The sequence below is a fragment of the Episyrphus balteatus genome, chromosome 1, assembly GCF_945859705.1.
Source record: "Episyrphus balteatus chromosome 1, idEpiBalt1.1, whole genome shotgun sequence".
In the NCBI taxonomy this organism is placed as follows: domain Eukaryota; kingdom Metazoa; phylum Arthropoda; class Insecta; order Diptera; family Syrphidae; genus Episyrphus; species Episyrphus balteatus.
The window spans coordinates 42911636-42938716 of NC_079134.1; the positions used below are offsets into that span (position 1 = coordinate 42911636).

A 27081-nucleotide genomic window follows, 5' to 3' on the forward strand; every position below is an offset into this window, starting at 1 on the left:
TGATTTCCAAAATAAAATTTTTTTATTGAAAGATAGACCTTGTCTTAAAAATTACATTTGATTTTTTTTAACAAAATCGTTGGAGCCGTTTTCGAGATATTTCAATTTTACTAAATTCGGTATATGACAAGTACCGTTATTTTTGGTCCAACACAAAATTAATTCCAAAAACCCCTCTTAAGTCATATTTTACAATAATTCTTCTCATACATTACCATTAAAAAAATGTTAAACTCTTGAATAGTGGTTCTTACAAAAATATTTTAACTTGTATGTAACGAACGCCCTAATGTAGGACATTTGATTTATGAAAACACTAATTATTTTTTTTTTCTTTCTTTCAGGTAAGTGCAACTGAGATGAAAATGGATTATATTTTGATGACTGACGGTAAGAACCAAAAGTTGTTGTTAGCAATACAAATTCAATTCATATTAAATTTTAATAATTTCTCATAACTCCATTAATTTTAATAATATTTTTGGGTATTTTATTAAATGTTTTATTGTTATATCAATGGTGATAAAACGTAGATATAATGTCTATAAAACCACTTCGAAAATAAAGTATAGACAAAATCCTTTCCCAGTTCATATTCACTATTTAAAAAAAAATAAAAATGAAATAAAAGACTAGGTCGCACGTACTTGCTCTTATGGTTAAAGTTGCTTAGAATTTTAAAGATTTTTATAAACTTTGTAAAAGAATAATTTTTATTTAATTTTATCACTAATTTATATAAAATATGTACCTCAACAAGAATTAAAAATTGGTTTTAAAACTATGAAAACACCCTTTTAAATGGTTTTAATCTCAAAATAAAGTATGCCACTTGATTTCTTATAAATGAAAAAGATATTTAGATTTTTGACGTGATAACGTCTTATAAATCGATGAACCATGGCAGCCACCACAAAAAAGTGGTTTTTAGGTCTCTGCGTTTCGAAATATGAATTTTTGAAAAACGCCTACTTATTTTGGGGTATTTTTGGGTGAGTTTTTATTTTTTAAATTTTTTTGTAGCATTCAAAAAATCTCAAACTTATAAAACATGTAGTTTATGACTGTGCGCATACATGTGCAAAAAATTGGTATTTCAAAATGGTTTTTGACCGAATAACGGGAAAAACTAGTTTTTTTTGTCCCAAGTTTTTTTGACCTTTTTTAACCGTTTTTTATTCTTATCTTTTTTTATTTATATTGTAGATAGATAATAGACAGGACTATATCTGTGCAAAATTTCAATCAATTTTGTAGTCACAATTTTGAGATAACGGTAAAATAAAGTTTTATTATTCAACAAGTTCTATCTTTTGATCTAAAGCAAATACAAATTTGATTTAACTTTATTGAGCATCCTGATGGTGGTATATCACACATAAATGTACATTCACTACAAGCTACACAATGTTAAATTAACACCTGTGGAGATCTGTTGATCATGAACAGCCACCAGTGTGGGAAGTACCGTAATCTAAGTTTAGAATTTCAACATGGTTGGCTTTAAAAATGTCTTACTTTTTTTCTAGGCATCGCAGAAATAAGATTGAAACATCATATGAAAGGTGAAATTATAAGCTTTTACTTGATATAAAATTTTTTATAGGTTGTCTAAAAAAAATTGATTCAATAGCGTGAGAACATAAAATTATATGTTTTTTTTTTTTATGAAAATTGATCGAGTTCAAAAAATTCTAGCTCTTTTTGTAGATGCCTAATATACATGGTCGATATTATATTTTGAGCTGAAGCAATAAGCTTTCATGTGGTATAAAATTTATTATAGGTTTTAATATCAAAAAAATGAATTTTTGGGTGATGGAAATGATTTTTTCACTTTTTTCATAAGAAATGTTTGTTTTTAATGAATTATTTTAATACTTTTTGCGTATTGTAAAAATTTAAAAAATGGTTTTATTATATATAGTCTATTTAATAGACCGGAGCTCCAGAGCAAAACTAGAACAAATTCGTTCAAGAGTTTTTATTGCTGATTATGATTCCTTGGCATAAAAGAATACTCCAGCCAAAAGTGCTACTAAATTCATTGGTGCATTTCTGAGAAAACGGCAACACTGGTCGGTTTTCAGTTTTTTTGATTCAACTCGAAAACCAAGCCTAACTTTGAAATGGTTCAAAGACACTTTTCATAGCAAAATTTTCTGTCATGTTAAGATGATTACAAAATTTTTAAAATTATTTTTCACTAAAATTCTAACCTAAAATCAAAGAAAAAAAAGTTAAAAAATTGATGATTTTATTTTTTTTTTACTAAATCAAGGGGCATTTTGTGTATGTGGCCCGTACGTCCAAAGTTTGTACTAATGAAATTAAGAAGAGGTAAAATCCTTTGATAATATGCAATTTTTAATTTTTTTTGTCAAGAAACAACTTAAATGTACCTATTCAAAAATTAGCACTTTTTCCAAATTTTTGACTTTTTTAGTTAAAAGCAAGTTTTTAAAACTCGATAAAATAACGGTACTTGTCATATAGCGATTTTAGTAAAATTGAAATATCTCAAAAACGGCTCCAACGATTTTGTTTAAAAAATTCAAATGTTAGTTTTAAGCTAAGGTCTATCTTTCGATGAAAAAAATTTTTTTTTAAAATCATTATTAACGGTACCTGCCATAGAACCGTTTTTTTGAAATCCGATTATCTCCGAAACTGCTTATTCGATTTCAACGAAATTTTTGTGAAGAAGCATTTCTTTTTTTCAAAAAAATAATTTTTGGATTTTTAAAAAAAATTTGAAAATTTTTTTTTGAAAAATCAAATTTTCGAAAACGGGACATTGAATTTTTTTGAAATTTTGTTTTCAGATGTTGATTAGTGATTTCTTCAAAATGGCATACCAATTTTATTTAAAAACTTTTTTTTCAAAAAATTATTTATAAAAAATTATTTTTTTAAAAAACGCCTCTAACGATTTTGAAAATTTTTTTTCTAAAAATACATGTTAATAATTATATCAATTAAAACTGCATACTTGTTTTGGAGGGCAATTAAATTTCAGATTTTATTTTATTTTTTTTTTTTTAACGAATTTTATTTTTTTTTCCAAATTTCTATATAAAAAGTCTTAAAAATTTAAGCAACTTTAACTCTAAGAGCAAGTACGTGCGACCCCAGTCGTGCATTTTATTTTCTTTGATTTTAGGTTAGAATTTTAGTGAAAAATAATTTTTAAAATTTTGTAATCATCTTAACATGACAGAAAATTTAATTTGCTATGAAAAGTGTCTTTGAACCATTTCAAAGTTAGGCTTGGTTTTCGAGTTAAATCAAAAAAACTGAAAACCGACCAGTGTTGCCGTTTTCTCAGAAATGCACCAATGGATTTAGTAGCACTTTTGGCTGGAGTATTCTTTTATGCCAAGGAATCATAATCAGCAATAAAAACTCTTGAACGAATTTGTTCCATTCAAAAGGGTCTATTCAATAGACTATTAGAAGAAATATTTGGCTTTTTAATGGTATAATTTTTTTTGTAAGCTTTTAAAATAAAAAAAATTAATATAATGAGAAACGAAAAAAGGTAATTTTTTTAGCTTTTTCTTGTAAATTATGATTTTTTTGAAATAAATAAACGTTTCAATTGACTCATTTTAAAAGCACACAACCTGTTTTCTTACGACGTTACCACGAAAATCAACGTCCGTAAACCGTTCTTTAAAAAAATATTAAATATTTGTATATAAAAATTCTCGAAAATTTATCAAAAGAAAATAATTTGATAGGTAGGGGGAAGTGGTCACCCTTCGTACACGGTCACCCTTCGTACAGTGAGCATAAAACAAAAACTAAACGGTATTCAAACACGTGCTTACTAGTGTGCATAGACATAGTAGGCGCCGAGCTGCTAGATAAATTTTGAATCCTAAGTGCAACGGATTCGGTCGCCACGAGACTTTTAGTGTTTTTTAGTGCTCTGAGTAATTTTTTTATGTACATTTGATGTCATGTTGTGTTTAAGTTAAGTATGTTTTTGGCTAAACATTAATGAAGAATTGTTTATTAAAGTGTTAAATTCGTGTTTTAATTATAAATAATGCAAAACCTCAGTACATTTTTTCAAAAATCGATTTTTCTGCATTATGTACAGCTTGGGGAGCATTCGTACAGTCAAACATGGGGCACATTCGTACGCATACGTATGCCCCCCAATAAATTTTCTTGAGCAGATAACAATCAAAACACGGAGTTACAGTTTTATTGAAATGAAATTTAAACCTATAATAAGTTTGTCGCATTCTATAGTAAATTAAGGTTGGTTTTTTTATATAAATTTGTTTTAGAATCGTCGAATCGCAAAAAATTAAGTTTTTTATTTGTTTTTGTTTTTTTTCTGAGTCAAGTTCAATTAATTAATAAATTAATAAGTAATTAAATGTTTTAAAACTCATATTTGGCATTTGACAAATCAAAAGTTAGTCAAATTAACGTTTTAAATATCCTGAACGAATGTACCCCATGTGCTGTACGAAGGTACCCCACGGGTGGGGAGGATTCGTACAAAAATCTAATTCCAGTAAAATGGCTATAACTATTTAAGCCTTTGACTTAGAAGTGTCAAATTTTTTTGTAAAGTGTAATAATATACATATTACAAATAAAGTCCATTTTCTCGAAGCTGGAGTGAGTAAATAAATAACTAAAAAAAAATAAGTAAAAACTGTACGAAGGGTGACCACTTCCCCCTATGCCATTTTAAAGAAATTATTATTCTACATATTCAAACAAAATTTGATGTGAATTCATTGATCCGTTTTAAAAAATAGTTTTTTGGAAAAAAAAAAATAAAATTTTGAAATTTTACTAAAATATTTTTTTTACAAAAATACTTGTCTTTTAAGCATAAACGTGTCTAGAAACATGAGTGTTAATTTTGTTGAATAATGAATTTGTTGCTTGCATATTGAAAAATTTTGTCGCCAAACCAATTTGTTTTGAAAATATTGAGCATAATCTCCTACGAATCTTGCATGTTTTCAACTTTAAATTTGATTGCGGCTTTAAATGCTATTTGGTGAATGAACATAGTTTTAGAACCAAGATTTAAGCCTTTTTTGTAGAAACTTCAAGCTTCTCAGTATAATGATAGTTGCATCCATTAAATTCATAGAAACAGAAAAGATACAATCAAACATTACAATAGAATCACGCTTTATGAGTACATACATGCTATTATTTCTTCTTTCATAACTTGCAACTTATAGAAAAAGTACCTAAGTAAACACGCACATACAAACAAATTTGCAAAGTTAACAAATCCATATATAACTTGAAACTTCAATGAATATTTTTTTTTTTATATACGATTAACATCGTTAAAAGTGAATGTGTCTACAAAAGGACAAGAATAAGAGAGTCCTCTACACTACACAGTAATCTTTTTCAAGGATTTTCCCTATCGTACTAACAACGTGCCTCCCTCCCAAACCCCTTTTCGACATCCCCTCTAGAACAACCTTCATTACTTACAAGTACAAGTTCCTTGTAATAAGTGTCTCAATGGGGAAAAACTCAAAAAGAAAATCTTTCACATCGAAGGACACCAAAAAAAAAAAGGGGTTGTGGTGGTGGAAGGTTTTTGCCGGCAAAAACTGCCACTGTTGCTGCTTTCGACAATAATGTTGTTGGATGGTGTGTGTAGTCGCGATCGTGCGGAAGACTGATAAGAAATTTACGTTCTTTATATCTTCTTTTTGTATATTTGGAGTGCGGCGAAGGGAATAGTGGGTGGTATAGTAGTGATGGTTGATATCTTTAAGGGTGGCAGCTATAAACTCTTTCATCAACACCCAACCAAAACCCTATATCACACACAGTGAACGACGACTAACGGAGAAATAATTAACATAAAAATTTGCCACCCAATTCCTTAAAAAAAAAAAATAAAAAGGGATAAGGTAACTTCAAGTTGGAATAGAGTATAAGAGTGTGCATAAAGGGTATATTGTGTAGTCTCAAAATAATAATAACAACTAAACAGGATAATGGGCAGTTTTGTTTCTTGAAAAAAAAACTTGCGTTGAAGTTTGATAAAAGTGGTTATTTCTAATAAAATTAAAATGACAGCTCTAGGTGAAGTGCTTCAAACGGTCTCTTGAAAACACTCATTTTCAATCATATCTCGAGAATGTTTATATAAATAAATCTAAAAAAGGTTTGATAAATGTTTTAAGAAACAAAATTTGAATGCAGACTGATGAAAACTGAGTAAATAAGAGAAATCAGAGAAATGGAATAGAATTCGGAATTGAACTTTTGAGCTCGTGGTTTTTCATTTGTGTTGAAAAAGTTAAAAAAAAATAACAGAGTAACCTTAAATGAAGACAAGACAAATAGTTCCGAGAAATATAAAGTCATACTTGGTTTTAGGTATAAAAAGAACAAAATTATCTTCTTCGGTTGATATGTTCTTGAAGTGCCAGAATTTGGAAAATGGAATCAAAACAAACTCGAATATTGAACCAATATGAGAGAGAACTAAACGAATTTGAAAATTATTGTAATCCTCTTTGAAGTTGTTCAATTGTTAGAAATGGGAATAATTGTCTATTATTTTTGAGTGCCTTTTCTAATTTAGGAAGTCCAGTATATGCTATGATTATGACAGATAATGAAAGCTGTTCTTGTCACCTTCCTTAGGTTCAACAAAAGGGAATACTCTTTTTTACGGCATTTAAAGTGGGATCTAAGAAAACTGAGAACTTACAATTTAAAAAAATTTCAAGCTGCGTGTTCGGAATACCGAACGAAAAATTGTTTTCGAAATTTTTCCGGTTTTGTTTTTTTTTGGTCTAAAAAACTTGGACAAAAGTTGTTCAACCTAACAACTATACGGATAAATTTTCTTTCTTTTAAATTCGATACAAACGTTTCGATGCTGCAACATAAAATTTTGAAAGAAATAGGATCTTTTTGACTTTAACTATAAATATCTCAGAAAACGCTACGCTGATTGCACAAGAAAATCAAGGAGTGCTTTGAAATCTTGAATAAAATTCCCACAAAAATTAGGTTTTTGAAAAAATCATTTTTTTTTGTTTTGGTTTTTGCAAATAATGTAAAAAATCAAGAAATAATTTTAAAAATCAAGAAAAAGCTTTTTGTGGCTTTTGGGATAACCAGGGGCTCAATTCCGCAAGAGTGAGCTTTTCTGTGTGAGTTTTTCTGTGCCTTGTTCGCACAGAACTTTAGGCCCCAGGCCCAAAGTTGTTAAAATCGATAGAAACACTAATGTTGAGTTGATTGATAATATTTTATAATTCAAACATTTTATCAATATTAAATGCAAGTAAAAAAAAGCATTTTGTCTGTTAAATATTATGATCATTTAAAGTAAAAACGTGATCCTTTAATTTTTATTTGCAAAAATTCTATAGAAATAACCCGTTTTTTTTATTTTTCAAATTACATATTACAAAAAAAAAATATTCGTTTTCAATAGGATTGAGCCGAACACGTAGCTTGAATTTTTTTCTTTTTAAGTTCTCATTAATAAAATAGTTTGAGCTCTAAAGTCCTCTTTTTAAAATTACATTTTTATGAAATTATCTTAAAATATAAACATTAAAAACTTAACAAATTGGCTAGGATGATGTCATTTTTTTTTTGTATCTAAGCAATTTAGAGTTCTTATTCTTTTGTAGTATAACAAATGTCTTATGTTTAAGTCCTTAAATCTTTGGAAAAAAGTTTTGTTTGGAAAAGTAGTTTTGGGGGACTTTTGAACTTTTATTTGAATATCTCCTAAATTTAGAGTGGACCAACGACTATTTTTGAACTCGAAGTGGATAAACAACAGAAGTTTGAATTTTTGAAAACAAAAGTAATTTTTTTTTGGGGGGATTTTAGAAAACAAGTACCTAGAAATGATAATTTGTATGAAAGTTGCTTTAAAAAAATAGTTTTTTAAATATTTCCTGAACGGAGGGTGGAAAAACGATGATTTTTGAATGCATCAAGAACTCGAGGTTGACAAACAATTGTAATTTTTTTTTTTTTTTTCTTCTATCTAAAAATTTGAGCGTTTTAGGCGATTTTTCATTTTTCATATAATCTAAAAAAAATTGAATTTGCTTTTAAATTTTTTTGAAGGGTGGAAAAGGTGAATAAACGAATAATTAGACTAATTTAGTAAAACAAATTTTAGGTCGCAGTTCCGTTGTTCGAGATTCAGACTGAACTCTGAGATTCAAACTTCCCTCAGAATGTTCCTTTATAAAGTACACAGTCTTTGATTCAATATATCTAAAGTTGTGTTCGGGAAGGAACAGGGTTTTTCAAAAACTCCAAATTAAATAAAATATATAGAAAAAGATGCTGTCACTTTCCCAAAGCTTGAAAACCTAAAAATTGGCGATCAACTTCATAGAATTACGATATAAAAATTCTGGAACGAACATTTTAGACTCTATTTTCGGAGAGTTCTCACATAAAATTAAGAAACAAAAAATTTAACAGAAAAGTCTTCAAAACCAAGCATCAGTCTATTAAGACCGTTTTCTAAAAATCTGTGAAATAACTAGCAATCTTGAAGTTCCTACTTTACTTTTAAGTATTAAATTATTTATCCTTTTTCTCTCCCTGCCAAAATCAAAAATCATAATCCTCAAACAAAGCCACTTCGAATAGAAAAGAAATATGTTTCGCAAAATAGGGAACCCCCTTCCGAAAAAAAAAATAAAAACTTACCCTCCATAATAAGGTCAAATATTATTTCAAAAATCTCATTATGTCAAATCACATCACATCAATCACCCCCAAAATCACCATTCTCCAATCCAAAAAACTAATATGGACAAAAACAACAACTCAAAAAAAGAACCACAAAAACATATAACTAAAGACACAAAAACCAACAAACTACCAAAAAAAACCGTCACACAAATAATCCTCTCTTTCAATCGCCCACCACCCAAAAACCGGATGTAGATGATGGGCGAATGCGAAAGACAGATTACAAATATAAAATAAAATAAAAACAGATATCAACCAAACAGTAGGAGAGAGAGAGAAGTAAAAACTCGAGGTCCTGCTGGCAATAAAAACCCTAAAAGATACTGGAAACAAACATTAATTTCCATTTCGCTGATAATAATTTTCGTCTACGAAGGCACTGATAAATCAAAAAGTGATATTTCTCACCCCATCCAACCAAAACCAACCAACACCCACACAAGTCCCCCCCCTCAAACCCTTGCTTGCTTATGAATATACGGAAAATGGTGCCACTCCTGCTGCCACAACTGTATTTTCATGGACAAAAAGAGATTACAGATTCTCGAAACGAGACTACACTTCATGTGTATGCAGTTATCCTGCCTAAAATATATCTCTACAGCAACAGAGACACATGACACTCTACACAAAACAATACAAGACCAAGAGAATGAGATAGAGAGAGATCAAAAAAGAGAGAGAAGAGTAATGCCTGCATAACCAGTTGACACACAAAACCATCAGCAGTACCCAGAACTCAGTAGTACCAGCCAGCTCTCTAGGAACAGCAACTAGCATAGTCATTCAGCCCCACAAAATCCTCCCAACCACCTCAATTTTATCTACCACATTCCTCCATCTCCACCCTTTCGTCCTTGCTTGCCTGCCTTATCCTCGATTCAAACGAAAGCTAAAAAGTGAATATAAACGGTTATCAGACAGCAAACCAAAAACCCAGCAACATTTCGTTTTATCTATCAAAAAACCCATCACCTCTCTCTCTCCCCGCTATCCCAGACCCACACTAGCCCATCATCATTCTTCATCGCTTCTCTCCTCTCTCTCTCTCTCTCTCTCTCCCCGCTGTCTCTGGGTGGCTCATGAAAAACTCCTTTTATTATCCTTTATAGTCATCGGGAAAACTCTTATATCGGAGCTGTATATCTATGGCAATGGCATGGCAAGGACGAGATAAGCAAAGCACCACACAGCAGCAAGCAGCAGTAGCACAGCACAAGATAGCGATGAGGAACACACAGGGACTATATACACAGAGAAAGAGAGAGTGAGAGGAAGAGAGAGAGATTGTATGGAAACTACTCTACACGCTCACTCACATCCTGGCCAACTTCTGCCACTGCCACCCACAAATTGACAATGAAAACTGTTTGGTTCGTTCGTACAATCTGTGTGTATTTGGCGGCAACGATTTCTGAGACAGTGTGTGTGTGTTATCTTCTCAGCAGAAAGCCGGCTGTGTGCAAGGACACCAAACAGCTCTCAGGGTGTATTCGAAAAGTGTATTGGTGCACCCTTCATTTAAAATCTTATCTCACTTCCTGATTGATGGGAATAGATAAGCGTCTTTCGTTTCTCACTCTCAGACCCCCCGACATTTTGGGAGACTTCCCCCAGTCTTCCGGGTCTCTGCTTGGTTGAATATAACTCGGTGTAGGATGATACCAGTACAACAGAAGAGAAAGAGTGTATATCTGTGCCCCAATACCATCTCTTGTTGTTCTCCCAACTCTGTTCGTTTAACCACCTACGACAACGACAACGAACCAAAAATTCATTTGGTGCAAAGTGATAAGAGAATAAAATATAGCGGAATGTCCTTTTTAACCTCTCTACCCAACCCTCTCGGCGACTGACTATACCATCCACCACCACCACCGACCTCAAACCGACCCCCGCTCTCAGCCATGTCCTTCTCTCTATTCGTCTCTCATTTATCATAGAAATGCATAAATATGATAACAATTTATATGCTTATGGGTTTTTCGTTCTCGTTTTTCGTTTTATTTTTTGTAAATTTGGTTTGTTTCGTTTTTATTTTTTTATGGGCGAAATGGTAGAGTACAGAGATAAATGATGAGGCTGACAGTGGTGATGGAAAGTTTTTTGTTTTATGGGTAGATTGATTTTTTCGATATTTAGAAGTTGGTAGTGTGGTTGTTTCCAGGGACGTAACCAAAAATATATATTTTGATGGTATTTAGGATAATTTATACTATATTACTTTGTGCCAAAGTGATGGCTTAAATGTTAAGCTAGCGGTTGCTAAGCTAAGTCATTTCTGGAGTAGTTGATAAGCTTCCAAGTTCGGAAGGCTTCTGGATGTTCTTTATTGAGAGCTACATCATGAATTAATAGTAATCAATTTTGCTTACCCGTTAAAATTTTTTTTCGTTGGGTTTCTCTGGAGTCCTATAACAGGTAGATCTTTCTCAATCCGTTTCGTTTTCTGAGAGGCGGATGGGCCTGATGAAGTGAAAAGTTGACTCCATGTCATGATACTTTGTTAATGACTGAACGTTTACTCACGTGCTGTCTAAAAGCTTGTCACTTGTGGTACCGCAACATGATGCAAAAGCTCAGCGACCAACAGCGATTTGCTGTTGGTTGGAGCTAGGTTTTGTTTGCTGTTAGTCTTCGATGTGTTCCTCCCTTTCCGGCGAAAGTGATGTTGCATATCATTGCAAACTCAATAACTAATGCAAGCCTATGGAAACTCGTGCAAAGGAAATTGATAGGTAACGCTGCTGGGCAAAAGACATAGGACTGGTGTCGATGCAGTGAATAGAAGGACCGATAACAAGTTAAATGATGCATTAAACGGAAAATGTCCAAAAATGCAGAATCGCGATTTTGGCTTTGTGCTGACGATATGTAATGAAATCGCTTGAAGATAGTTTCTTCTTCGCTTCTGGGATGTTAATGGGCTGGCCAGCGGTAACGATGTTGAAGAGTATTGGTTCCAATTTGGATTCCTGCGGCACTCCAGCGCACTCCTTGTAGATTCGTTCTTGTTTACCTGTACATTAAACAATCTATCGTCTGATCTATGGGTGACGTTTTTTATAATTTCGAAGCCCCACTCCAGACCTCTGATAGTTTGAATGTAAGTCCCTATATCTGAACGGTATCAAAAGCCTTTTTCAATATCCAGAATACATGCTCTAGTTGTTTCCTTTTTGTAAAATTCAAACAACGGATGCTTTGTTGAGACTTTTTCTCGTAACCGTAATGCAATTGTGGTATTCTCTTCATTTCGTGCAGAAATGGCTGATCTTCCTTAAAATGAGTGTCTGCAAGAACAACTGTGGAGAAAAGAGATTTGGTCAGTATCCTTCTTCGATGGTGGCATTGGTCTTCTTTGGCACTGGAACTTTTTTTTGCCAGTTTTCATGGTGTTGGGAAATAGCTGTTGTTGAACCAGTTGTTATAGATGAGAAGTATGTCAGGATTCGGTAATTTTTTAAGAATAATATTATTGGTCATATGACTTCCCACTGGCTTCTTCACTTCTTCAAAATATGTGAGAGTATCACTCAGAAGTAACTCTTCTGTCGGGTTTTTGTGTTGGTGCTAGTGTCCATTTCCTAATTCCTGGAATAGACTTGTTCGATGAAATCTAGAAGGTGGGAGGGCAGTTCTTGAACTTTTCTTTGAAATGTTTGGTACCAACAATGAAGCTGAAATATGACACGTCTAAACTCGTCCTTTTCCATGTTGATGATTCAGTAGTTAACCTTTTGGAGTTACTTCCTCAGCTTTTCCATATGAAAGTATAAGGTCTGCTGATCCTTGTGGTTTTCTATCTATCCAAAGCACTGTTGACAGTTGTTTTTAAAACTTTGAGTGTCATTATCGGTTTCCATTTTGGTCAGGTTGCTGGTAGTTGGTATTTCAAGGAGTTCATCTGCACAGAATCTTGACGAGTTAATTGTGTTTTAATTGATATGTAGCTCTAGTTCACGTAGCTCGCTGAATTTACTCTGGGCTTAGTTCAACTGTCAAATGGTTTGAGGCACTGTTGTGTGCCACACAGGTGTAATTCCAGAAACCTTTTGCGTAGATTTTTTCATATTTCTCGCAAGTTCCAAAGTAACGAAAAACTATTTCGACGTAGGCTTTGGCGGTTAAAGCTTTTCTTTGAGGGTAAGGGTTGCCTTCTTATGGTAGGTTAGCACCAACCAGATAGTGTTCTGAGTCGATGTTGGCTGACCTTTTAGTCCGGTCTTTCCCTATACTGTAGGATTGACTTCCATCGATTTGATTGCAAGCTCGATTTATTAGGGGACAACCAATTGCTGATGCCGTTGTGAATGTCGGAATTGGGAAATCTAGTTCTGTCAAGACTGATGCCCGAAATGCTTTCCTCCCTGATATTCATTTCCTTAGAGAGGATCTTTTACTTGCGTAACCGATTTCGGCGAATTCAATTCTTCACGCCTTGATGGCTTTAGGTGTTTGAACCATGCCCTGAACGACAAAATTTTGCATGGTCAAATATTTCAGCAGTATCATCAAAGTTTCACGTGGTTTCGCTGTGACTTCCATATTTTGAAGACATCGTCTTTTTCGTAGCCTCTATTTAGCATGCTTTAAAATTCGGAATACAACAATTAAACGATTAATTAGCAAGTTCACAAACTATATCAAATTTTGTCCAAACAATTTTGTTACGAATTCTTTTACACTCTACTGTATCCTCTAATCATTGATGAAACGAAAATCCCATAAAAATGTATCATTTTACATTTTTTTTAAGTCACAACAAAATGTAAATCTAAAACTCAGTGGCATATAAGAGAGAAGCTGATAAGTTATAAGCTTCTGAGATAGCTGTCTTCAAAATGTGCCACATCATCATCATACAACAATCTCATTCGTTGATGATGTTCTTCTTCGACAACACAATAAAACTAACAAAAAATAGAAAAAATGAAACACGACGAAGAGAAGACATCAATGCAGAATCAAAATGCCATCAGCGTGCTTTGCGTTTTTTTTTTTTGTTGTTGTTCATCTTCCATTTGTTCCTTCTCATATAACTCGAAAACTGCATCAGAACTCAGTCAGAACTTCTCTCTCACTCTACAACACCCCTGGAAAGGAACCAGGACTAGGTCGATAGTGCAAAAACTATTTGTGAACCCATCGTCCTTAGGACTATAAAATAAATGTGTAGGACGAATATTGTTAAAATGACAAAGTAGTGTTGGTGGAAGGTATAGAGCGATATGGCGTAGAATAGGCGATAGATGATATACAAGGTGGGTGTATACTCTTCCAAAACCATCAGAGTATCCTTATTTTTCTCTAGGATCTAGGACTGGAGAATGAGACTGGGACTATTGTTACGCTTGGCATCGTCGTCGTTCAGTCGTTGTTGTGTGTAGATTTCGCCATCTTCATTTACATCCATGTGGCGGTAATATTTAAGGATGCATGTGTGTGATTGTGTTAGTGTGTGTGTGTGTGTGTGTGTGTGTGTAGAGCATTATCATTTATTATGAGAAATATTATTGTTGCTGATATTGCTCTGGAGCTTGCTGTTGCTTCCATGTTATCTTTATCATTCCGACGAAGCTTGAATGGGAATGTCATTGTTGCGACTATATGACAACAACAACGACGATGATGATACTGAAGCTGATGCCTCTGGGAAGTCACTCCTAACGGAAGCTGTTATACTATGTGTTGGTGTTTCTCTATATTCTTGGTATTTAAGTATGCTCTATGCTCTGCTGTGTGTTGTATTTTGGAATCTCTTTCATTTCTCCCTTCAATCCCTTTGCCAACTCCCCTTCTCTTGTTGAAGATAGTTGGTTTGGGCTTATCAGCAGTGAGCCAGATGTTGAACTAGGATATCTAAACTAATCAGTGTTTTACTTCAAGCGATGTTTTTCTTTCTTCTTTTTTTTTTTTGTATTTACACTTTATATGTGTTTATAATAACTACTGTTAAAATGCTCTCGTGTGTAATGTGTGTGAGTTGGGTGTGTGAGTGTGTGAAGTTACTTCTTGTTGTCCTAGTTTTTTGAGAGATAAGGAATAATTGGACATCTTACTTATTGGAATTCGAATATTCAAATATGTACACACTTTATGAACACAGGCAACAGGGACATTATAGGTGATAAAGATATTTGTTTACTCAAGTGCCTTTGGTACCAGGAGCAATTTTACTTCTTAAAAACGCAACAATGTATACCATTTATCAAAACGTCATATTCTTGATAGTATTTCCGTAAAAAGGAAAATATAGTTTGTTGGAAAGTGACAGTGGCTGAAATTGACTTCCCGGAACTTTACCCCAGTAATTGTCTCAAGTTTTTAAAATTTCTGATAGGTCAGAATACCATTTTGGAGGAATTGCAAGAACCTACATCTTCGTCAATTTACACTCTTCTTTCATGTTCATTCTTTTGCACTGAAAGCCTAGGTAACAATAAGGCCCTAATTTTGCACTATTTTGCAAGGGTCCAGTGCGCAATTTGAAAATGCTTAATACCTTCCCATTATTAATAGGTTTATGGTGAACCAAGATTTGTTTTGTTAAAAGTCGCATTCAATAACGTCTTCCAACCAGTTCGGTCTCCAGCTAGCCGTCTCCAATTCATCACCATGTGTCATTGAAGATCACCTCTAAGCTAGTTTGTTTATCAAAAATTAAACTCTCGCACTGCTAGGTGTCCAATATCTCTTATCTATAAAAACTTTAAGGTCTGAATCGTCGATATTTTTTAGCTCTACGAGCACCAAATCTTCCAAAGTTTTAATGCGTACATTTTTGGCAAGTGTTCAATATTTCTTGCGGATTTGTGGACCTGTCGATCAGCAAATTACCAAAATGTTGAACTATCAAATTTCTCTCTGGGTCAATTTGTGCCACTTGTGACATCGTTATAATTAAAAAACTAAGTGTCACAACGGAGGGTTTAAGTACTGTCGCTCTCTCTCTCGACTAAAACTTCAAGCTTGTTGTGCATCGTAATTTTCTTCACGAAAAAAGTAAGAATTTTAATTTAAAAGTCATGCTTCCTTAAGATGGTTCCCGGGCCTCAATCAAAATCAAATTTTCGGTCCAGATAATTCTGAGTGCTTTCATATTTGCATGGTTGCTTTGTTTATACATGCAGTCATTTGCGATGTATTTTACTTTGGAGATATGTATATGAACACTTTTTTCTAATTTGCGTCATCTGTCAAAATTTCAAAGATTGGATCTCGATTTGTTTTTGTAAATATCGCACGTTGAGAAAAATAGTGTCACAACTCAAAAAGTGTCGATTTTGAATTAGGTCGCTAGAGAACAGAATTGTTTTATGTGTATTCTCAACGTGCAATATGGATTCCACGTGGTTTTTTGAAGACTTTTAGCAGATAGAAACAATAAACTACAATTATCATTGTAACTGATCAACGCCGAAAAGTGAAACGCAAGACATAGCAAAATAGTTGGTATGTATGCCTTTTCCTTTATAAAAGTCTACTTACTGTGGCGCTAACAGTCCTGAATCGGTCCATAGCTAGCTGTCACCATTTGCGCACATTTAGTTTAGGTCGTTCTTCAATTAAACGTGCCACCTAAGATAAGGTCTAAGACTGTTGCTCCGTTGTTCATGACCCATCCATCTTTGCCGCTAAATTTTCAGCTTTGTAAACCCTATTTATCGTGTATGTTTTCATCATCTTGTCAATGTCCTTGTGTCTCAACCCCATACAGCAGGGCTGAGATGATTAAGGCTTTGGCTTTTTTGAGAGAGTGCTTTAATGCCTCGTTTCTTGATAACAGAACTTAGTCTCATTCACGGCCAAACTCATTTTCATCGCCTCCATTTCTATACCAGCAAACGCACCACTGACAGCTCACTTCGTTCTTCCGCTATAATATCAATGTCATCCGAATAAGCCATTAGTTGAATTGGTTTTTAAAAAATTGTGTCACTAAGTTGCGCACAATTCTTTCAAGTCCGATGTTAAAGAAGTTACATGATAGCGCATCGCCATATGTCAAAAACCTTTTTGATGATGTTGTGGCCGAGAATTTTCCATGTCGTCATGCAAAACCGAATAAATGTGGCAGGGATAGACGCGAAATTACTCTATAGCTCGTTTCTATTTATTTATTCTGAACGAGAAAATGGCTTCAGTAATTAACAAAAAAAGCAGAAAAAAAAGACTCTGGGTCACCCAGCTATCGTGCCTAAACGTCACCGCTATTCTAAATACCTCAAAACACTATTGGCACTTGACAATTAGGATTTTTTGGTGGTGCCAAAGTATCACCAGAACTCATTTCAGTTGATCATTCAACACAAAAAAAAAAATCAATATTACCTGATTAGGTACAAACAAAGATAAAATTTAGTAGATATACTCTTCTGGCAATTTTTTGAGGCTCTCCTAAGCTTTAACTTTTTTGTATTCCTTCTTAACACTTCTTATTAAATCTACTATAAAAGTATCTATTAATAAATCAGCAATCTAATCGTAGATTATGACGTTTCAGTTAATTCCGTCACTAACTTTTTTTTTTCCTAAAATCTCTTGATTTTATGATAAAATTTGAAATTAAGGTAAACCCCTTCATCATCATTTTTTTATTTTTAAATATGTTTTTATTTTGTTTAAAACAAAATAATAATACAACTTCATATAGTAACGCAAAATCGTTACTATGTCAGCAGAAAAAGATATTGCCCCCACTTAAAAAATATTACGTTTAATCGTACTTTGTCATCTAATCCCATTAAATTCGATCACTTTTTTCGTTTTTTTTTTTTTTTGATTACGTTGTTTACTTAGAAAAAATAAAAATAAAAAATTCAAGTGCTCGATGGAACATAATCTGATAGTAACGCTTTTTTTTTCCAAGCTTAATCGATTGATCTAATAAAATGATTCGCATATATCATTCTTAGAGTTAGTATTATAAAAATTTATATTTGTAATGGTGACTTTCTCTTAATAATCTAATGGAATTTCACACATTCGAATGTGTGTCAATTTTTATGAACGTGTATGTTCGAATTTTGTACAATCATCATATTGTTTTGACAAAACGTCATTTTAACTGTCATCGGGTCATAATCATTTTTAAATTTACTACGAAACAAAATTAAAAAAAAAAAAACCAAAACAAAAAAAATGATTTGTAATCAAATGTTGTTGTTCGATTTAATCGAAATTTCAATATGAGCACGTAATAATTGATAATTTCGAAAGATATCTTCGAAAAACATTACATCGAAGAAAGAAGTTTGATTTTAGATTGTCAAACGTTTAGTTTTTGGATACCTACACGTATATTTGTTTTTTGATAAAAATTTTAAATTATATGAATCAAGATTATTCAGAAGCTTGAACATGCTATCAGAGAACTACCTATTACAGGAAATGAAACACAATGACAAGTAGAGATAGATACTTGAGGGAAGAAAAAAAAAGACAATTAAAAATATTCGAAATCAGCTTAATCAGCAATTCAGCTTAGAGGAAAAGAAAAACGTCAGCTTCTCATATGTCACACATAATGACATTTGGTTTGTCATTCAGAACAAGTCAGAAAACGCAAGTGGTGCACTGATAATTCAAATTATTAACCCCTTAACGATGTGTGTGGTTGTTTATCAGGAAAACTGTGAAAGCAAAAAATTTGAAAAAAAAGGGTCGAGAATCAGGCTGTAAGTGGCAAATCGACCTCATGACTTTTTGTCACCCCTTTTTTGTTTTTTTTTTTTTTTGCGTGAATCTTTTGTCACTTTTATTCAATTTTCACTTCACTCTGCTTCGTTATTTTCTCACAAAATCTTTTCAAGAGGGGTGGTCGGTTGTGGTGATGATGATAGTAGTACTACTGCTGATGAGGATGATGATGATGGTGATGTGCGCTCGAATGCTTCAATGAAGACAACCGACCGACGACGAAGACTACAAAGACAACGACAAGGCTGTCTGGCTGGTTGAAGATAATAAAGACAGTCGTTGTCGTCACCAATGACTTACACTCATTTTTAGCATTTCAGTGGCAGATAGAGTGGCAATAGGTAAGGAATTTTGTAAGTGGCATACGGTGGTGGATTTGGCATAAATTCATAACCACAAGGACACTTACCTTTGAATTTTGTCTGGGAAAATTACAGACCGAAAATTTATTCAGCAGAAATATAACAGTTTCTGAGATATAACAGATTTTTCGACTGAAATTTGTAGTTTCTGCTAAGATGCCAAAACTGTAGCTGATTATTATCTGTATACCAGTTATGGCCGAATTTCACAAATTTTGGTTGGGATTTAGCGTTTTTAGCTGAATTTATCAGTTTTACCGGATTAAATAGTTTAGGCTGAGATTAATCAGTTTTGGTTAAAATATACCTACCAGTTTCTGTTATACACCAGATTCGCTTAAGGTTAACCAGTTTCACCGGAAATTTAACAGTTTTGGTTGAAATAACGTAATTTTTAAATAAATATAACAGTTTTATTGAAGCTTTATCTATTTGGGCCGAGATTAATAATTTCGGTAGACATATTCTAGTTTCATAGAACTATCTTTATTCACTATCGGCTGGAATTAGGCACTCTCGTCAGAAATATAACAGTTTTATAACAGGCTGAGATTTAAAAGTTTCTTTGGACATAGAGTTTCAACGTAGCTTTACAACTTATATTGAGACTAACAAGTTTTTGCTGAAATATAACAGTTCGAGTAAAGACTTGCAAGTTCTGGCTGTTTTTCAGAGGTCCGCTTGATGTCTACCAGTTTCACCAGAGCTTCATAATTTTGACTGATATTGACCAGTTCCCAGTGAAATATAACACTTTGAGTTGAGAGTTACATTGCAGTTATCGCTGCTCTTTGGCAGGTCCGCCTTAGTGTAACCAGCTTCATCTATCTGAAGTATAACAGTTTGGGTAAACAGTAAGCAAATCTGGCTGTTTTTTGCCAGGTTGGCTGGATGTTTACCAGTTTCGATCTTTACTATTTCGGCTTTGATTGACCAGCTTCGCCTGAAATAAAACAGTTTGGGTAGGATAAAAAGTTCCGGCTGTTGAGTGTCAGTTTCACCGAAGCTTTACAATTTCGAGTGATATTGACCTGAAGTATAATTGTTTGCAAATAGAGTGAGCAATTCTGTCTGTTTTACCAGAGCTCCAACATTTCGGCTGATATTGGCAAGTTGTGTTTGAAGTATAACAGTTTGGGTAGAGAGTTAGAAGGTTTCGCTGTTGGTTCTCAGATTGAGGTTTATGATGAGAGATTTACCATTTCGACTGAGATTGACCAGATTCGCCTGAAGTATAACAGTTTAAGGAGATTGTAGTACAAACGCGGTCGCTACCGGCAACTTTTTAAAAAGCATATCTGCAAACTGCATAGTACCGTGAGACCGATAAAAAAAAGTTATTTGAAGCAGCTTAAAAACTAACGCGATAATTGAAGTGTCAGTTTTTATTTTCCATGACATATCTTTTGAAGGAAATTTCAATATGACGTTTTGAAGTCCCAATTCCAATGGTGTTACTACGATACAGGAGTATTTTACAAGACACGTTTGAGCGCCCAAGAAATCTAATTGTCAATTCGGTCCTGGAAACACAAAGAAAAAAATGACAATTGTCAAAAAGTATCCCTCACATCAAATCTAAAAAAGTAAGACTCCTTGCCTGGAAGACAACAAAAAAAAGAAGGACATGAAAAGGACAGAAGTAGAGAGTGAAAAAAAAATCAGAAGCACGCGAGTATAAGCTTTGTTGTTTTATCTTAGTATGTGATCTTCCTTTTTGGTTTCGGAATTAGCAGGAAGCAAACCACATTTCCGTTTGTCCTCTATCATTTTTTTTCTCTCACTCTCTCTCTCTTTCCCACCCTATCACTTCTTGCGCTTTTCTGCTTCATCTTTGTAAATATAATGAAGGTGTTGATGATGACGACAACGACCAGCAACGACGACGACACGATGATGATGATGATGACGACGATGATGTGGTGTCGATTTTCAAGGAGAGCGTAAACGCCACTTTAGTTGGGTGTCGTTTCGGGTTTATATTCTATACAACACATCATACAACACCAAAGATGGTTATACAAAGTCGTCTTTTGTTAGTTGTTGTTGATGCTGGGCAAAAAAAAGAAAGAAGACGGCTTTTGAGTTGTTAAAAGGATCGAACGAGGGGAGGTTTTTGTGATTAATTGGTTTACAAATTGAAGTCAGTTAGGGATAGGTATAATTTTTTTGTTTTTTGTTTTGTTAGAAAAATAAATGTGATACAGCAGGGAAACATGTCGTCGGTCGTCTCTTGACCCTTTTGAACTTTGAGTAGGTATCAGTTTGTGGTACATTTTAAAAAGGAGTTTGTAATTGAATAAGGGAGAGATGATTAAATCTTTGAATGCAAATGCAAGTGATTGGAAGAAGGAAATGCTTAAAAAAAAATTGATAGTCATGAAAGAGTTGTGTGATCTGACAAGGAATTTAAAATATAAAAAAATTAATGAAAGAGTTGTCACAATTGAAACTCGATACTTAATACTGGATTTATTGACGTATCTTTGAGTTTATAAACTCTGACACGTGCAGGGCCTCAATTTTTTTTATTTTTATTAGCTTTGAATGCAAATAATTCAATCAAAGTAAAATTCAGATTCAGCGTTACATTAGTAGATGACAAACTTTTTGTTAATTTTGAATCTTTCACAGCTCTACAGAAATCATACCCAGCGGTGTTTTGGGAACCTGGGAATCATTTTTGTCTCAGCGTTACCACAGCCTCGCCAGCGAGTGGTTACATTTATCAGTAGATTGACGCAGCGTTATCGTACTTGTGTATGCTTCCTGTAGAATCAAAAGACTGCGTTTTGCATTAAAAAAACGCATGTGTGCACCGGGCCTTAATGTAACCACTCAAAAGGTAACGCTGCCGGAGAAAAGACTCGCAGGTTGCCAAAACACCGCTGCGTCACCAACAGGATCAAATGGCATGTGTGCACCGGACCTTACGGTCACAAGAGTACATATCAAAATGGCGCAAATCGCTAATTGAGCTTTTTTGATCAGGTGCTCTAGGGGCCAACATTTCTATTTATCTCAGTCCATTTATTAATTTAATGAAGAAAGTTTACCTGGAATTTAATTACTGCTTAGAATTCAAGCACCCAAAATTCTGCATAAATTTCTATTTGAACAATTATTTACTAACTCCTCTTCAAATTCATTTTCATCATTGCCTCAAGTAGGAACATCTTTAGAAACAGCAAATAATTAAGGTAAATATTTCTTATCGCTTTTTGTATATTGACATAACAAAACTTTGTCACTCAACCTAATCCCTTTTTGCTGCTACTGCATCTGCTCCAGCAGGTGAACCATTACAATTTCACCTTGTATCCAAAGCAATTCCGACAGCACACACAAAAAAAAAATATACCTCGACTATGTAGGTAATTAATTAAATATCGACACAAATCAGACACAATATTGAAAACTCCGAAAGAGGCGCCATCGTCGTCGTTTGCTTATCCATCAATTTGAAAAACTCTCTCGTTATCGGACACAGTCTGTTCGGCACCCTCAGTCAGGAGCCGACATCAAAGGGTTCCACCACCATTCAGTTCCAACTTGCACCTTTAGGTACGTTCGATATATGTGCTCCATCATTGCAAGAGAGCTCTGTCACAAAGCCAACCATTGATTGTTGGAGGAATTGAGAGCCCTACCCAAAACCCGCACATTCACCGTATTCGTATACCTTCAACGAAAACAACGAGTGTGTGTACACTTGGACGCGTCGGTCGCGTCACACTTTATCGCTGGCCGCAGTCCAGTGCCAGTCAGCCCTGACACACAAGACTCGATTCCAAATATCGTTATAATGATGATTTATTAAAATTCCACTCCAAACTATATCACCGTTATCTAGCTCATTTATTAGTTGTCGTCTTTCTCTCTCTCTAGTATTAGGTAGTATTAGTATATTGGTTTGTGAGGATTGGGAAGAAGATAGCTGGCTTATTGTCCTTTTTGAAGGAGAAAGAGCTTATCACATGCTCCCACTAGAATTCGAATAGTCGCGTTACCAACCACCGACCGCCAGCGCCACCACCGTCATCGTTGTAACGTCGCGTCATATCGCGAGATCCATTAAAAAACTTCTTCTGCTCTTTCGGTGGAAAAAGAGAGCAGAAGTGGAGACCATCAGCCATCATCGTAAAGATTTTACTCCACGATAATAATGCGAGGGGGGTTCCCTTATTCCCACCATCATCATCATCATCAGTCGCAGTCTGGTAAAGTCAAAACTATACAATATAAGGCTGAACGCTCTGAAGTCTATCTTTAGCTTTTTATTATTCGAACTTGGAGAATGAATATAAATACAAGCGCGGAAAATTATCTCGACAGTCAATCGCTTGAATGCTATGTGAAGATAAAAATGGAGCAAAATAAAATCTTACATCCGCACACACACAATACATTGCATTACAGTGTTGTGCAAAGGAATTTGTTTCAATTTGTGTAGCGTTTTTTTTTTAGGTATTAGAAGGGTTTTGGATTGTCAAGCTTAATTTTAATAAAAAGTGGCGGGAATTTTCTGTCTATTTCGTTTGATGTGATAAAGTTTGCTTAGTCGATGTTTAATGGCTCTTGGACCTCATCTATGAGCTTAGTGACCTGTCGCAGCTCAAAAAGTAACGCATTAAGCGTCTTAAAAGGACGTTACACGAAGAGCAGCTCCAGCCCGTAAAGTCTTCAACGACAATCCAGGAAGTACACTAAGATAAACCGACAACAAAGAAGATACAACGAGCTTTTCAGCGACGTGTCACCATCAAAAAGTAACGCATTATGCGTTTGAAATGACTGTTAAACATAAAGCAGCTGCAGTCCCTAAAGTCTTCAACGCCAATCCAGAGATTAAACCAAGATAAACCAACCACACCTAGCGAGGAAGATACTATACGAGCTATTCAGCGACGACGTGTCACTGGTAAAAAAGTAACGCATTAAATGTTTGGAATGATTGTTACATGTAGAGGAGCTCTACCCTGTTAAGTCTTCTACGCCAAGTCTTCTACAAACTGACCACATCTGGCAAAGCAGATACATCGTTGACGTGACACTGGTCGAAAAGTAACGCAATGAACGTTTGGAATGGCCGTTACACGTAGGGCTCTACCCGTAAAATCTTCAACGTGAAGCCAAAGAATAAACTAAGATAAACCAACAACACCTGACAAAGAAGATACAACGATGAACTGTATGAGCTGTCGAACGACGTTACAAATGGCTGTTACACGTAGAGCACTCCAGGACGTTAATTCTTCAACGGGAAGTCAGAGGGAAAAAGGAGATACAACCACGAAATGTATGAGCTTTTCAATGTAGTAACGCATAACGCATTTAACATGTTTGGAAAGATTGTTAAACATAGAGCAGTTTTAGTCCGTAAAGTCTTGAATGCCAAGGAGAAGGTCTTTCGCTGGGGACATATTTTGTTCTTTTATTTTACAAGACCATTCCCGTGCACAACACTGTAGTATATCCCTGTAAGTGGTTGTTTGTTCAAAAAGTACCTACTACTTTATATTATTTATTTTCCTTTTTGGTATATTTTATTGCTCGAAATTATTGATTTCTTTCGATCTAACTGTGATTAATTAAGATGAATTGATAAAAGCTACGTGATACGAAGTTAGGTTAATGTGAACAGGAGAGAAGGAGACAGAGAGAGAGAGAGAAAAGAAAGAAATGAACAACTAAATTTTTTTATCAGTTCAATCAATTAGAACGTAGTCGTTCATTTTCGAAGTTCAATAAAGTAGGGTGAATTTGCTTTTATGTTTGATGAAATAAACCAAAAAGAATTTTTTTTTTTTTTGATAAAAATCGATCGATATAAGTTGTGACTTGTGAGCGCTTTTTGTTTGAGGGATTAAATGATGAGTTATTATTTCCTCTTTCTTTGAGTTACTAAAAAGTTAAATGGCGGCAATCGGCAAAACTTGAAAAAAAAGAACAACACTTGTTTTTTTATTTAATTCTGTGGTAATCTTTTTTGAAGTAGGTACTATCTAAAACATCTTTGTGATAACAGTATTGCAGTGTCATGCCATAAATATCCATGATATTTTTTCTTTCCAATGGCGAAAACGCTTTGGTAGGATGACTCTGCATCAGCTTAAAAAATAAAGATTTCATTCTGTCATTCAGGAGAGATAAAGTTATCATCCAGGTTATCGAGTAACGCTATAATCGCTGATCATTAGACCGAGTGGCGTGGCAGTATTGTAAACTGCTCAAGATAACGTAACTTATCGCGTCAAATTAATCAAAGTTTAAAGATCAATTTGCATGTTAACAGAGCCTTCCGCTCGACACTATCCGTGGCTTTAAATACTACTCAACCTCATTAATATATTCAGTGGAAAGTTAGCCTAGAATATAGAAATTCGTAGCGCCCTTGAGTGTTGGGACATGAGAGATGAGACATTTCAGCAAACTGTGAAACCTCGCCTAGCAAGTTTAACATTGCAAATATATGCTAAACCAAGAACGAAATATTAGTTGCCTCGAAGAAGATTTCATATTTATTCCGTAATACAAATTCCTGAAGAAAGTGTCATTTTGAAGATTCGGTCCTGCTTAATTTTTGGACTTAAATTGGCACATGATCTCTTCTTTGATTTGTTTCCTAAATACGCCTTCTAATCTTCTTTCTCATAGTTTTCCGAAATGAATACCTAGATAGACTTAACTCAGCTTGCACTCAGGAAGTCAATGATATCTATGCGCAATTTCGTTTTCCCGCAGGTTCCTGTTTGACATTGGAACGGCTTTCAACTTTTAGCCTTCTTTCGCTAAGCTATTGGTTCAAGTTGCTGATTTCCGATTTTTTTTGTCAAGATTTGACTCTCGCAAAACTTAACAGATTATACAGAAAAGTTGTACAGAACTTCGAAGGCATCAATTGCGCAAAATCACTAAAAAGCACTTTTCTACAGATCATATTATAAATTATTGCCCGCTTGTCAAGAAACTGTGAACCAATTTTTTTCATATTCCCCAAGGCTCCATAACGTCGGCGTAAAGCAAAATTGTTCTAAGTCCTTAAGAAACCCTCCGTACCTCGACGGCTTTAAGCCGACGTTAAGAAGTCCCATGAACCTACCCACCTTAAAAGATCTTGAAAAAATCCTCCGATTGCAAAAATGTGTGAAAGGATATTTGCCTCAAGAAATTATTTGGACACACAAATCGCAAAGGAGGAATGGCAATTTCTGAGAAGTGCCAGCAGGTCTATTTAGCGATGGCATATCTTCCCGCAATAAAACAATAATCCAGAGAAACACTAACAAGTCGAACTTAGCGAAAAAAAAAATATTTTGATTAATATTCCGATCAAGTGTGTATTGTAAGAAATCAAAGGCGAACTTATTTTGGAATTTTTCCTTGACATTGGCGCGTACAATTGGAACAGTTTTTGTAATTTTTGACGGTTGGCAGAGAACTGAACTGGCTGAAGAATCTTTTTGTTTGAGACCATGAATAAAAGTCTTTCTAACTCTAGAAGATATCTTATCAAGTTATTTCCTTAATTTCATTTTGAAAAGATTATATGAACGTGTTTCAACGTGACTATAATATTTGAAAGATTTTTCCACTTATTACGCTATACGGATGTCATTTTTATCAATATCCGTAGGTGCTTCAAATGATTAAAAACTGCTCATTCATGGTGATTTTCCCAAAATAGTGCTTCAACGAATAATTAAAGAAGAACTTTTGAGCGATATCATAATACAACTATAGACCGAACGGCCATACAATATTGACAAATATTTACTGAGCCGGGAAAGGAGAAGCAAAAATCCTTCAATATGATGAAACTTGAGCGCTGAGTTCTTTTAATTAGGCAGATCTTAAGCAAGCCACCTTTTGACTTTTGCACCTTAAACTGTGCGAGGTCACCCATAAATGACCAATTTTTAGTTTTGGTCTTTCGATAGCTTCCTTATTTTCCTTAATTTTTGTGATTGATTGCTAATAGGACTTTGATCTTCATCGCCATTTTGCAGCTATTCTGAGTTTTTATTTTTTTCAAGCTCGAGCGGGTTATCAAAATCAGAGCTCAAAACAGAGGAACTGTCACTTTTCCTTTTCTTCCTACACTTAAGCCTTCTTGAATTATCGTTTTCACTACATTACCTAGCTTGAAATGCAGTCATTGACGTAGCATGCGTCTAATCCACTGCCACTTAGGCCTTCGTATAAAAGACTTTTTGATGAAAAATTAAAAAACCTTCCAGTTTTCTTCTGGGTTATCTGATGTTTC

General features: G+C 34.2%; 1 protein-coding gene across 5 annotated transcripts in view; it reads left to right on the forward strand.

The window, feature by feature from the left end:
- Window positions 1-27081, forward strand: part of LOC129905806 (zinc finger protein ush) — a 274373-nt gene that overhangs the window by 179800 nt on the left and 67492 nt on the right. Inside the window, exon 2 of one of the 5 annotated variants that reach the window (XM_055981391.1) lies at window positions 345-390. The exons of the other annotated variants lie outside the window; for them this stretch is intronic. Coding sequence (XP_055837366.1) covers window positions 360-390 — 31 coding nt within the window. The 5' untranslated portion in view covers window positions 345-359. The remainder of the gene's footprint in view (window positions 1-344; window positions 391-27081) is intronic. 5 annotated transcript variants of the gene reach the window in all.